Source organism: Lissotriton vulgaris, chromosome 8 (genome assembly GCF_964263255.1).
Source record: "Lissotriton vulgaris chromosome 8, aLisVul1.2, whole genome shotgun sequence".
Classification (NCBI taxonomy): Eukaryota; Metazoa; Chordata; class Amphibia; order Caudata; family Salamandridae; genus Lissotriton; species Lissotriton vulgaris.
The window spans coordinates 1,426,264,075-1,426,279,032 of NC_141696.1; the positions used below are offsets into that span (position 1 = coordinate 1,426,264,075).

Consider the following 14,958-nt stretch of genomic DNA (forward strand, 5'->3'; position numbering starts at 1 on the left):
CTCTGAGTGGATGCACTTCAGCCAGCTGAAGCTCAATCCCAGCAAGACGGAGCTTGTATTAACAGGAGGGTCCTCCAACCCTTGGGATTCCAGTTTCTGGCCCCAATCTCTCGGCCCCTCACCCTGTCCCGTCGATGCCGTGAGGAGCCTTGGCGTGATTATCTCTAGTGACTTGTCTATGAGACCTCAAATCAACGCCGTCACTTCTGCATGCTTCTACCATCTGCACAGAATTGGCAAAATTTGAAGGTTCCTCACCACAGAGGCTCTTATACTTGTGATCATGGCCCTTGTCACCTCCCACATCGACTATGCCAACTCCCTATATGTTGGGATCCCTGCCTACCATCTTCATCGGCTCCAGCTGGTGCAAACTCAGGCAACCAGACTGGTCTTTCAACAGCCTAAGCACCAACATGTCTCGCCCCTGCTGAGGAGACTGCACCGGCTCCCGGTAGCCTCACGATGCCTTTCTTCCTGCTTTGTCTCTGAGCGCCAATTGGTGACCGTGCGTGGTAAAAAACCTTTTAACATAACAACATAACATAACATTGCTGCCTCCTTACTTGAGCTGACTTCCAAGTAGCAGCCCAGAAAGGTGATCTGGACAGAGCAAGCCATGTGTACAGCACCTGTACTCAGAACCACCTGAATGACACCAAGGTCTACTCTCTTGCAACCAACACTTTGGCTCTGCAATTGTGAGTCCTACCCAGCCAAGTGGTGCCCCCGCAGTCCGGACCCTTGGAAGCGGGCATGAAGGCGCTCTTCCAGACCATCAGTGAACTCAGCAGAACCGACACATCTCCTCTGTTACACAGCACAACCCCGAGCAGAACAGACACATTGCCTCTGTTGTGTGGACTTTCCCGTTGCAAGGGCTTTGCATCGCCACCACAGCCCACAATCTCATCGGAACTACCACTGCATGGCAGATCCCTGCCATAAGCCCTCCCATTACAAGCCCCTTGACGACCGCATCCTCGACAATGACGCATGACTCTGAAACGCAAGCCCTGCAGCTTCTTCGGAACTAGCCGGTGTGCAACACATCATCGTCGCAAGACTACACATTGCAAGCCCTCTTGTTGATGGCCTCCTTGATGATGCTGGACCTTGCATCACAGCCACGTAGCTCCCCATAACCCACTCTTCATTACACATCCCTGACCCATATCTCATATCACCTCGGGTGAGCAGTGCATCCTCGATATGGGACCTCGCAACTCTCCTCAACTCTTGTTCAGTGGGCCTAGCTGGACCCTGTAGCCGGCCAACACTTTATCACGGTCAACCTGAACTTGTGACTTTGTCTCAATCCGGACAAAAATATTCACTGTTCGCCCTTTGGGCCTTTTGGTGGTATTTTCACTGAAATCTCTATACTTGTATATCTCCGGCTCCATTAATTGAATTTATGTCACTTTGATTTTAATTTGTTAATTTCTCTCTATTTCCAATGTGGTATGAAATTCATCTTGTGTAGTACCTTTATACCTGCATTGGCTCCCTGTTAGGAAACTATTTTTTTAAGACTGCAGTGCTGATTCATTGTGCTGTGCATCAGATTGGCCCAAGTTAGCTGTCCACCATAATCCATTTCAAGTGCCCTGCTAGGAGCCTACGGACCTCGAATAGGACCTTAGCCAAGGCTCCTAGAATTCGTCACGGTAGGTTTGGGGGCTTGTTCTTTCTCCTTCCTTGGTCTCTTCGAGTGGAATAAACTTCCCCTGGACGTTTGTCAGAGGAGCTCAGAGAATATTTTTAAAAAGAAGTTAAGAATATGGCTTTTTACCCAGACTGAACTGAAAGACTAATGCAGGGACACTCCTAGGAGTTTCTGTGTGCTCTATATATCCAGCTCGGATTGGTGTCGTTACAACACAGGCTATTACAACGCCTGCTGTTACAACGCGGTTTTTACATCGCATACCACTACAACGCATAGTGCTTTTAAGCGCTGGATAGTGATTTATTTAATTTACTATTCCAACTCCAGTCCCCGTGGATAGTAGGGAAGGTGTTGGATAGTAAATTAAATATATTCCCTATCCTAGAGCACCCCTCAGCGCAATGCGTTGTAATGGTTTGCGTTGTAATGGTTGCGTTGTAATGGTAGTGCGTTGTAATAAATGCGTTGTAAGGGATGTTTCCCATCCAGCTCATCATTGTGCTTTCACGTTAATACTGTTTGAAGTGTTGAACAAATGTTTTCCCCATTGCCTCTGAGCTACTTCTGACTACTTCATGCCAAGCTACCAGAGGGATGAGCAGAGGTGAATTGAGGGTTCGCTTGTGACTTCCCCCTCATAAGGCTTCCTTTGCTGCTTGAATAGGGTTTCACCTCCCACTTAACCAGAAACCCAATTACTTACAGGAGATATGAGATTTTTAAGTTTAAATTAATAAGAGTGCCAAAAGGCCTCAATAACCAATCATAGTCATCTGGTTGAGCTTGACAAGTACACAGGAGTGAGGTATGACTGACTAAAATGAAGCACAGGTTGGCCACAGAAAATAGGTTCCCCCCGGTTAGAAGTTTCAACTTCAGACGTAGGGCCTCATTATGATGTTGGTCGGACAGCATTCCGACTGACTCCTTGTCGGAATAGTTTCTGACTGACTTGGTTTTGGGGAGTCAGACAGACTGATTATGATGTTTCTGAACACCGTTTGGTCAGACTCAATGGTAGCCTGTATTCCAACCGACAACCCAGGGTCTCACAGAAAAAAAGGGTGGTGGCGGAAAACCATGCACCCTGTGGCAGCCCACCCCATGTTGCCTGCCACACTGTGCATGGTTGTAATGAGGGGTTCCATGGGTATCCCATGGGCCCCAACCGGAGACCTCTGAGTGAAGGGGGCCTGCTTGCGGCCACCAAAGTCAGTTTCTGACAGTTGTTTTGTTTCGTAGAGACTGATTTAGAAAGCTGTTCGAATTCAACATCGTAAGAAGTCGGTCGGAAACGCGGTCCATTAACCTGTACGATTCGGTTCCAACAGACTCAGAGTCTCTGATGACGATCAGAACTGAGTTTGAAAGACCAAACGGTTACCATTCCAGTGTAATCGGAAATGTTTCTGAGTCAGTCAGAAACATAGGTTCCAACACGGGTTAGAAAAATCCAAATGCCGTTTGAAACCTTTCTGACTTGCATAGTAATCGCCACCTTTGTCTCTGAAATGGAAGTTAAAAATCCTCAATGGGAAAATGCAGCAGTCTGTGACCGAGGAGTAGTCCTTGACTTTAGATAGCCATTGGTCAAGGGCCCTGTGAAACCATTAACTTTTGGCAGGACAGCTCCAAGTGGGAAAAATTTGGATTTTTCACTCAGAGAAGTTCCCTTACCGGCTCTGTGCCATTTTTGCCCCATTGTGCACCGCATTGTTAATGCGGCGCATCAAGGGTGGCGGAGCTGCGGCGCACAATTACTGGCGCATCCCTGCCGATATGCAGGGATGCGCCAGTAATTGTAAATCTGCCCCATGGGATCTCGGTCAGGACACATCACAGATTAAAATCCAAACATTGGAGAATAAGAAGGCCCCTAAATGAAATACATTGATTACATCTGCCATTCCCCATAAATGCACTGTGGAACCAGCAATGCTGAGCTTTTAATAGACCAGCTTGAAACAAGTGCCCCATTTACAGTAACGTTAACCTCTTCTAGTTCCTTGCCTATCATTACATCCTCTGAGAAAATGCTAAGAGAGAAATCTAAAATGTTCTGTCTGGGAATAAATAACCATTTGTCTTGAATCAGGAGATCCAGAGGCAAATGTTCTCCCTTGGAGTCAAAGACCAGAAGCAGCCTAGCAATGTGCATGACAGAAAGTAGTAATCATATCTAAGGTCAGGGATATGAGTGTGATGTACCAACATAAGCAAGCCACACATATAGGGTATGTACATTTGCTGATTAATTAATTATGCCAGCGGAGCAGTGGCATTTATTAATAATTCCGTGTTTATTTATTAATAATTCTGTGTTACAAGAAAAATGGTGAATTACATCATTTCTCCAATTACACCAGTGGAATTAAAATTTCCACCCACACCTAATTTATGTGCTATAGGTCAGAGATTGCTTCTACTGCAGAAGCTCCAATATTATGATGCTCAAATATGTAGAAGGAGGAATAATAGTTATCCGGAGTGATAGCAGTAATCACAAGGCAATAATTCTACATAAGGCTAAGCCCATGAGGCTACTTCTGAGTATTGCACATTGAATTAGTTCAGGATTACACTGCACTGGACAAAATGTAAACCAAACCATGAAAGTGTTTGGGAATTCTACCACCTTCAGGTGAATCAGATTGAACTTTTGAGCCACTGGATAAGCCAAAGATGATGTGTGCTCAAGGTTAGCTAAAAACAGCATTCTCATTTTACAGGGTTTGCAGGATTACTGGCTAACAAGAGTTAAAGTGCATATGCTCTCTACTCTAAACATGGTAATATTTGCTTATTCACAATTGGCATATTAGTAACCTGTAAGTCCCTTTCAAAGTGCACTATATGTGCCCAGGGCCAGTAAATGAAATGCTACTATGGCTTATCGTGCCACCCTCTCTGTAGCCCTTTAAACATGGCTCAGCCCTGCCATTGCAGAGCCTGGCAAGTTAACCCACTTGCCAGGCCCAAATAACTTGCCAGGCTAAAACCTTCATTTTAATTACATGTAAGTCACCCCTAAGCTACGCTCTGTGTAGCCCCATAGGCAGGGTGCAGTGCATTTAAAAAGTAGGACATGCACTTGTAAGTTTTACATGACCTGGTAGTGAAATACCCTTAACTTCGTTTTTCGCAACTTCAAGGATAATCTATTCCCAAGGTTAACATTCGGATTGCCTTAAACACCTTGTAAATGTAATGTCCAATTGAGAGCATATACACGTTTGATGTCATGGTGAAGCCAAATTTTAAATTCTAAGGCTGAAAATGCCACTTTTAGAAAGTTAGCATTTTCTCACTTTAACCATTCGGTGCCTATGCCTGTCTCTGAATACACATCTGTGTTGAGTGACAGCTAGGCTTTGAGTATTCCCTTTTGTCAGTCACAAAAGAGGAGAAAGGGTGCGACATTTGCATCCTGATGGCTCATCAGCAGGCTGAATGGCCTTCCCGAAGTAGAATGGGAGGGAGGTGCTGACACTTGCATCTGAATAGGGCTCTGCCTCTACCTACACATAGAGGTATAGAACCCCCTGTAGTGTTTCTGGAGCCAAGTCAGGGCCATTGTGATCTTCAAAGGCCTTTTTGATGTCTCCATCACTTCAAAGGCCCATTTCGGTATAACTATGGAACCCTTGACACCACCAAAAGAGAACTCTGCTGGAACCAAGGACATTCTACCTGGCAGAAGAACCGCTGTAGGAGGCAATATCATTTTGCTACTTGCATCGCTGTGTTGGCCTGCTGCCTGCTGATAGATGTGCAAGAGGAGTGACTGCCACTTTGCAGCTTGCTCTGCTGTGTTGGCCTGCTGCCTGCTGCTTCTTGCTTGGGAGTGAGAGGGACAGGATCTGCTCTCTACATCCTTGAACCCAAGATTCTCTAATGGCTTCCTGGCTTGCCTCCTGTTCCCCAAAGTCTCAAGGACACAAAGGTTTCTTGCAACTCTGCTGGTGCTGCTAGACTCTGCCATCTGTGAGTCCTACCTTTGACCGAGGTGCTTCCTCCAGTCCTGGGCCTCAGAAGTGGGTTCTGCAGTTGTTTTTCTGCACAAACCGCTTCATCAACCCAAATGCGTGAGACAACCCAGGCCATTGCTCCCCGACGCAGTGCTGGATCAATGACAACATAGGTCCCTACTGGGAGGCTTGACAATGACGCAGTGCCGATTCTTTGACAGCGTATGTGAGGCTCAATGATGACACAGCAATGAATCTTTGACACTGTCTGCAAGACTCTCTCTGATGCAGTGGCCCAACTATAGGGAAACTTCTGGAGCATCGAGTGCTTGATGTCGATGCTTCTCTCTATACAAGGTACTTTTTCAGCGGGCCCTGTACAGATTCTGTAGTCAGCCTGTCCTCCATCATGGTCGGCCTGAACTTTGGATTTGTACTAGTCCCTCGCACTGTATTCATATTTAATATTTAAAAATTCATATCTCTATATCTACTTATGACATTTTAGTAATTTTACCTTGTTTTGCTGAGATAAATATTAGCTATCTTTCTAAGCTTGCGTGGAGTCTTTTTGTGGTCTTTTCACAGTGTCACACACACTGCTCTGTGCCAAGCTACCAGAAGGTGAGTAGAGATTAATTTAGGATGTATATCTAACTTACCCAGACTAGGAGGTGGTCTCATCTTGGACGGGGTGCACACATCTGCCAACTAGATACCCAATTTCTAAAATTTACTATTCCTAACTACACATCTAGGTACCCTGAAGATAGATATATGGTCATGGTACATACATGTGGAGTTAGGTATAGTCAAACTTTGCATATCCATGGAAAGTTACCTTCATGATATTGTTGCCCACTATATTCTTGACACAATATTTTGTTCACATAATATTTTGGACTCAATGTTTTGGTCAAGCACCTCAACAATGCCTCAGTTTTGCAACATATCACGACCTGGATGTAGGAGTCTGTCCTTGATGTGTGTTTCTCTCTCTTTCGTGCACACTTTCTGTTTCTCTGTTTCTTTCTCTTTATCTCTCTGTATCCCTCTCTCTCTCAGTCTCTCTCCATTCTCTAACAAAGCTGAGACATGTAGTGCTGGAGCAGAATTGGAGCTTTCAAGAGGAAAATGGGGCAGAAGCTTGCAGATCAAGATAGGGAAAGAATCCAAAAGCAGGAGCCAGTGGAGGCATTGTGGTATATTGATACACTAATATGATTCATTTTATATAATGTTACAAGCAAGAGCCAATCTTTGGGAAGGAACCACTAGAGAGAAAATAGTGTATGACAAATAAGCGAGCAGGCCCATCGAGCCCTATATGCTAGCTTGCTCTCTGACAACCTGCCCATCTCAGAAGAGGTCCTGGTTGAACTATACATGAATTAGTACAAGCCTGAAATACATGCAATAAAGAACAGATTAATGTGAGGATATCTATCTATTCTAATGTGAATTTATAGACTCGAAATTCTAGTGAAGAATAGACAGTGTGTTGTTAATATAGTTTCTTTAAATTCTAACATAGTAGTATCTCTTTAATAAGCAAAATGTTTTTGTAAAGCAGCAAAAACAAGCAAGAGAATGCCTTTTCTGTGAACAGACGAAACATTGTTTGTTACAACCGCGACGGTAATGCCACCTTTTTACCTTGTGAGCGAGAGTAGTAGCACCAGTTATTGCCAGGAGTGATGGAGTTAAAACAGCAGCCTCGCCTGCGGCACTCCTCAGGGCTGATGCCTCTGTAGCCACATTCTGCTCTCTCCTTGGGTTTCAGGGAGCACTCCTTATTATCTGTTTACAAGAAACCATGTTTGACAATCTGTGCAGTGCTCTGAAAACTAAACAATGATAGATAGATAGATAGATAGATAGATAGATAGATAGATAGATAGATAGATAGATAGATAGATAGATAGATAGATAGATAGATAGATAGATAGATAGATACAGCCGCGGTGCGTCCATTGGGGCGTAGGGGCGTAGCCCTACCAGCCACATGGACCCGCATCGCGGCCGCCGGCTGCAATCCATTCCATTCCTATCTACATAAATTACTGTGACTGTAACATAATACCAGCGGCAGCCGCCGGGAATTGCGCAGGGGGGGGTGGCCTGCTGCAGCTTGAGTGACACAGTCCACACACTCAGGCTGCAGCAGACCGTAGTGCGCAAGTGAAAGTTTGTGTGCAACTTGCACAAGCATGCGCACTCACCGCACTGTATGGTCCCCAGCGGGACTTTGCTCGCCTGACACAGCCCGGGTTTACAAGGGGCAACAGGGCGAGCAGCAAATGGGCCCCCGCAGCGCCAGGATTGGCTGGTCCACCGGCGCGCAGCATCCCATTGGATGCCGCGTGTTGGGGGGGGGGTGGGACATCCTGTCCAGCAAAGAGCTCTGTCGCGGCCAGGGTTGGCATCTCTTTCGTGTCGTGTGCTTCAGATTTCGGCCTTAACATGCTGAGGAACTCAGGCTCACACCGAGTGGAAGAAGACGAAGAGTTCCTGGAATATGGTGAGTCACTCTGTCGGCTGACGAGGGTCACAGGGTGAGTGGTGAGGCACGGGATTGAGAGGTACATAAAGATATGGGCACTGTTTGAGATGCGGACCGGGGTCATTAAATCATGGGGGGGGGGGAGACGGGTACAGCATTGGTGGTGGGGACAGGGCCATCTGGAAATTAAACTGCAGTGTTTATAAAAGTGACATGGCGCCCCCCCCCCCCCCTCCCCCCCCCCGAATCTGGCAGTGATTACTGCGAGCCTGGGGGCGCCCGGCAGCTCCACGCTGAGAGACGCTCAGGACATGTGCACTTCTCGTTAGCAGGCCTGCAAATGTCACCGGCTCCTGCTCTTAGTTGTCTGCTTTTTTTTTTGTTAACTTAAAAAAATAAAACTTGGAATACTTTCCATTTTTCTTCTCTCCTGACTAATAGCGCAGTCTTTAAAGATAAGTGCTCCTTGGTTTTCATTGCCATGTGATGGACTATATTCGATGCTGACTTGTGACTAAATTAGGGCTAAGTTTCGCTGCCAATGATTTTATATTTATTTGCATTTTGAAATGAGCGACTAATGCCATTTGCCTTCTGTGTTGATTCCGAAATTTTTATTAAACCTTCAGTGGTTGCAGTCTGAACCTTGCCTTGTGTATTTTCCCGAGTAAAACTTTCTATGAATTTCCTCTGGGTTTATAGGATTTTCGGTTAGGGCTTTCATGTTTAATACTGACACAAAGCCCAGATCCCTCAATCTGCCCTTTAAATGCTGTAAAGCGCTGATACCGTTTACACTTTTTTTTAAACCCCTCCCAGGCACAATATCGCACATCAACTGCTTCACGGCGCTTCATAGCTTTCTCTAGTGTAATGATTATTTACTTCCTGGTGCAGGACAATGACTAAAAGACAACGTGCATTTTAAATATTTCATCTATGCTCTGACCCCTTGAAGCAGTGGGAGTATAAAAGAAATGTGTAATTTGTATTGCCTCGTAGTGCCTTGGAGAATTATTTGGGGGTGCCTGTAGCAAAGCAAGCCAGGCTGATTTATGTCCTGTTGAAGTTTTCAAATCTCCACTGATATGAGGAGTGGGAAGCCAAACACAAATGGATTTACTTGCTTCTTGATATTTCTCTTTATTTTTTGTAACAGGATATAACACATCACAAAATCAAAGAAGAATCATAGCACACACCCCACAGATGCCATGTAAGCATTTCAAATTCAAACAATTAGCGAATTATGCTTACCTTTGGGAAGCTTTGAGTTTCAATTCAGGAACTAAGCAGTAGGGGACAGATTTACTAAGGACTTGTGTTTACCTTAATAGAGTTTTATAGAGCGCGAACTAGACCCGGTATGGGTATCAGAGCGCTTTACATGAGCTGTTACAGTTAAATTTATGAAATATATCCAGTGAGTTGTCGATTTATAGTTATAAAAAATAGGAAGGTGGCAAGGGAATATAAATGTAGAGCATGTAGTTCTGGCTTACCTGCCTGATCATATGTGAAGTTATGCAAATTCTCATTATATTACAATAGAATTAGATTAACATGCTGCTTGACAAGAACCACAATGTTTCTAAATCGGATCCCAGCTTTGGTATTTGATATTTGGGTATGAACTGGATAAATGCAACACAATAGATCTGCGAGCACATTAAAAACCAAGGAAAGGCTGTTTACTTCACTTTGCATTTTGAAACACTTGAATGTAATTTTAGTTATCTTACATTTATAAGTGCAAGGTTACAACTACTAAAACTCAAATCAAGGCAAGGCCTACTCACTCACATGGGGCAAGCTGATATCTCTAAATGTAGGCTGTGATCTGTGTTTGCCAGAATCTGGAATTGTGAATTTAGCGAATGGGATAATGGGAAATGTGTATTTTTACAAATTAACTTTCACTGACATGAAGAAAGTTTTAAGACAGTAAAATCTAGACTATCATCATTTTTTGCCAAACAAAACCACGGGTCTCCAATTAATGTTGACATGTTGCCTGTACATCTTGATATTTACCACGTCCACAACAGTCCTTTGCAATTTCGCTGTACTGAATGATCACATCATATTAGTAACATGTATAAATTCCTTTGAGGTGGCCCTGGAGAGAATATCCATACATTTAATAATTACTATTTGATGTTATTGACAGCGGTACCTGTTTTCTAACATAGTTCCAGAATTAATCAGTTTGTGAGAAAAATGCTAAGACTGAAATTGGAAGGGAGCCTAGTTTTGAAAGTCTGACTACTTCAGTGTGTAAAATGTTAGCTGTTGTGATAAAAGTCAGTGTAAGGCAATAACTGTGCAGGATGCCGCTTGCAATCACTTAACTCTACATTTCATAGGCCTGAGATCGGAGTGGAGAGCCAGACTGCCTCTTGGACTTGTTAGAGTCCCATAAGGGCATAGGAAGTAAAGCAGGTGACTCAGTAATAAAACATCAACCAGCAGGTTTAAGAATATATCTGAGGCCCACAGCTGGAAGTGATATTTTAGAACCACTGCAGTCTAGGAGAGTAGTTCAGGACTTTGATCTTGCTTTTGAAAGTTGTTGGCTATTTTTGAGAGTAAGACGACCCAAAGGAGGCAAAACACAATCATGTGTATATTGAAAATTACAGGTCTCTTTAAATTAGTAGCCATCTGCAGCCCAGTCACATTCTTTAAGAAAATACACCTCCCCCATGTCTTTCTGGTAATGTGAGTTATGAAAAAACAGGACATACATCTAAAGGTAGTTTGTGCAACACAGGTTCCATGTGAACATTCAATTGTGAGTGTTTTGTATTTAAAAAATGCTTCCCTTCATTTATGAAGAAAAACCAAAGGTGGTGATGGACGGAGCGTTGACAATACAAACACTCACCCCCAGTCAACTGATCTGGGTTTAATCCATCACAGTTTTTTAGCTCACTCCGCCACCCCAGTTCAGACATGGCCATATGCAAATCAGTCTGACCCTGTGCCTCATGGGAACAGTCCAGCCCGAACTGCCAAGCCATGTCTTCCCTGGACTGGAATCAAGCTTCCCAGGACCGGTTTGGCATTCCAGCCGTCTTCAGCCGGGCTTGCTTGACTCCAGTGGCAAAGTGAGCAAGGGACTCACGTCTGAGCATACCCTGCCAACTTTGCCTCAAGTTTGCCTCTTGAGTATTGAACGACCACTGATCTCTCACTGGCTGAAAGGACTTGTGTGACAAGCATCAGTTCCCAAAGTGGATGTGGTTTTTAATGGGATGGATGGATGTACGCTTTTAATGGGATATGCTAAAGTATTACCAAAGTATTCCTAATTGCCCCCGGCTCCTGGTTGTGCAAGCACACCCGCACACAGCAACCTCGAAATGGAAATAAAAACAACAAAAAACTCAGAGATAGTGCAGGAGGCACTGAAAGGTTTGAAAAAAATGGAAGAGGAGTGTTGGGAAAGGGTTAGAAGGCATGGGAAGGTGTGCCAGGCAACAAATGGCTAGGGGCTAATGGGGACAAGGTGAAATATTTTATAATAAGTTGAGCGGGATGGGGACGAGCGGAGGAAGCTATGGACAAGTAGAGGGAAGCAACAATGAAAGTGACGAGGTGGGGGAAACTAAAGGGGAAGCAGCACACAGAGGAGAGAGCAAGAGAACACACACATTCCTGAGCAAGAGACGGCAGCAACAAAATCTCTCAAAAGCCAGTGCTTCTCTCAGACCCAGAGCATTTCTGCTGCAGTTACATGGCGGTGAATGGATTAAAACCACATAATCTCAGGGTCTCCCCCAGATTTGTGCACTGGTTCTTCCGGAGAGCCGTCCAACTGTGTTCATGGCTCTGTAGCCAGCCCTTGTAGTTCTTCTACCCTCTCTAGGAGGGAGAGCAGCCTACCGCTGGGTTGCTATTACATGCATATCTGATATTTTATTAATTTTACTGGTTTTTTATCACACTGTAAATTTTGCTCTGTCATTTCGCTTTTTTGCCCATGTATGTTTCCTATTCCTCCCCTGTTTTTTGTTATTTGACTAGTTCATTCATCCTCTTTTGTATGGTTTATGGGAGGGGTAGTTCCACTAGTGGAGTAGTGTGGCTCACTGGTTAGAGGCGGCAGGCCCGAGAGCAGAAGTCGGCCCGGGACCAGGGTTCAATTCCCGACGCGGCAGGGTTGTGGACCTTGGTCAGCGGACTCGATAATTCTCGCTTCGGTGCTTACTCTAATCAGGGGTTCCACTCGGCAACTCTGGGCATTAGCTTGCCTAATCTCCACAACGGCCCCACCAATTCCGGGGATGCCTGGCTCCACCTTGGGGACCCCCAGCAAAGGACCATCCCACAGGGAAAGCCAGGACGGGTTCCCCAGAGTTATACAGCGCCGGGACGCCCTGTTGCTGGGGCAGCTGTGCGCTTTACAAGTATACTACATTTACATTTACATTTGTTTTGTTCTGCTTTAGAATATGCTGTAGAACCGTGCATGGTCATTCTGTCGTTATACAGAATAAGCAGCTACCTATGTTATGCCATCTATTAATGTAATAACTGCACTTTCACAATTGCTTTATTAACCTTCCTGCTTTCTCAAATTTGCTTGAAAATGCACGATTTTTCTTCTTTTTTTCCAAAATTTTTTGGGGGGGGGTTATCCACCCAAACCCCCCTTTTGGGGTTCAGGCTCGCTCGCTGCGCTCGCTCGCTACGGTGCAGTATGCTACTCCTTTTGCGCCCCACCACTTTCAAATGTCACCCACCGCCCCTGGATAGATAGATAGATAGATAGATAGATAGATAGATAGATAGACAGATAGACAGATAGACAATCGGTCTGGCATTGGCTGACAGAAAGAAGCATTGGGAGAAATAAGGCAAGATAGAAAGATAGAAAGCATACAAGAAAATGAGAGGAAGAATGAAAGGAGGGAGGAAGAATGGAAAGAAAGAAGGATAGAAAGAATAAAAAATGGAACGTATAGCAGAAAGGCAAGAAAAACAAAAAACAAAGAAGCAAAAAAAGAAGGTAAGAAGAAAGGAATAACAAAAGAAAGAAGGAAGACAAGAGAAAAAGAAAGAAAGAAAGAAAGAAAGAAAGAAAGAAAGAAAGAAAGAAAGAAAGAAAGAAAGAAAGAAAGAAAGAAAGAGGAAAAGAAAAGAGAGCAAGAGAGGATGCAAGGAAGAAACAAAGAAAGAAAGAAAATAAGAAAGAAAGGCAGGAAGAAAGAAAGAAAGAAAGAAAGAAAGAAAGAAAGAAAGAAAGAAAGAAAGAAAGAAAGAAAGAAAGAAAGAAAGAAAGAACGAAAGAAAGAAAGGACAAAGAGATAAAAAGAAAGTAAGAAAAAAAGGGGAAAAAAGTGTTCCAAACATAGATCGAGCACACTGTTTAGCTTATATTCAGAGTTTGTGTGCGCTGATTTGAAACACTTCAAAAGGAATTTAGTATTGGAAGGAGATGGGATCTGATAAAGCTGGAATGTACCCGGTCCTAATATATCAAATACCAAGCTAGCACTAATGGAATTATATACTATAATCGAAACACATAAAAGTATGCCTAGTGGGAGCTTTAAAAATATCTCCCACTCAGCAAATCTTCAGTGCCTTGAGCATAGGCTTTGTGGCAGTGACTTGACTGAAGGCACAAATATCTCTTCCTAAATATGGCAGTAAGTCTTCCACTAGGGGAGTGGAGGCCATGGCCTCTGCTGACGTGGTGTGTGAAGTGCTCATGTCGAACTTCAAATCTGTCACGAAGGTTCCTATCACTGGAGGGGTCTCATCACTATAGAGCTGGTAATCCCATTCTGATTGCTAACTGATGCTAACTGAGGCTTGCATCCAAAATGGTATTATAAAGTTGCCATGATTCACACAAGGCTGTTCCAGTGATTTATGTGGAGCAAATTGTGCACGTGTGCTGCTCAGGATGGGAAATACTATCAAATTGGTGCAAATTGTTAACCCGTTAATTTGTGCATGCTGTACTAACACAGATCAGCAAGTGAACAATCTGCACCCGCATTTTGTGACCCCATTGTGAGCAAGGCCTAACTAAGGTTCATGTGGTCACTCAGCTCTGTTGGTATCACCATACCCCACCAGGGGCGTAACAAATGCCCCCCGCCCCCCCCCCCCCCCCCCAGCCCCTGCGGTGCGGGGCCCCACTCTCTTCAGTAAATGAAGGGGGCCCGCCCCCCTCAGCTCTTCCGTGAGAGCTGTGAGAGAGGCTTGCGCTGAAGCAAGCCTCTCTCCCTCTAAAGCAGGTGCAGCCTGTCTGCAGCCTGCTCTGAGCCCCTCCCGCTGAAACAATGTTTCAACTGACATTGTTTCTCTTCAGTCAGAGCCAGGCCCGGAACAATGGAGGGCGCCCCAGAGACAGCATTCCCCACAGGGCTCTGCTCCTCTGAGAAGTATCAGCTACTCCCACTTCCCACCAGTGCCAGTCTCACTGTCACCAGTGCCACCTCCTCCCACTTTCCACCAGTGCCAGTCACTCACTGTGCCACAAGTGCCAGCCGCTCACTCTGCCACCAGTGCCAGCCTCTCACTCTGCCACCAGTGCCTGCTGCTCACTCTGCCACCAGTTCCACCCGCGCACACTACCACCAGTGCCAGCCTCTCACTCTGCCACCAGTGTCAGACTCTCACTCTGCCACCAGTGCCAGCCTCTCACACTGCCACCAGTGCCAGCTTCAGCCACTGCCCACCCATCCCAACTTCTCACACTGCCACCAGTGCCAGCCTCTCACACTCCCACAATTGGCAGCCACTCACTCTGCCACCTGTGGCAGCTTCTCACTCTGCCACTAGTATCAGCTACTCCC

The 14,958-nt window shown here is 45.0% G+C and overlaps 1 protein-coding gene across 2 annotated transcripts in view; it reads right to left on the reverse strand.

The window, feature by feature from the left end:
- LOC147698866 (uncharacterized) overlaps window positions 1-14,958 on the reverse strand; it is a 62,798-nt gene that overhangs the window by 35,366 nt on the left and 12,474 nt on the right. The window contains exon 3 of one of the 2 annotated variants that reach the window (XM_086935477.1): window positions 7,297-7,440. The exons of the other annotated variant lie outside the window; for it this stretch is intronic. Within the exon in view, the coding sequence (XP_086791603.1) occupies window positions 7,297-7,440 (144 nt within the window). The remainder of the gene's footprint in view (window positions 1-7,296; window positions 7,441-14,958) is intronic. 2 annotated transcript variants of the gene reach the window in all.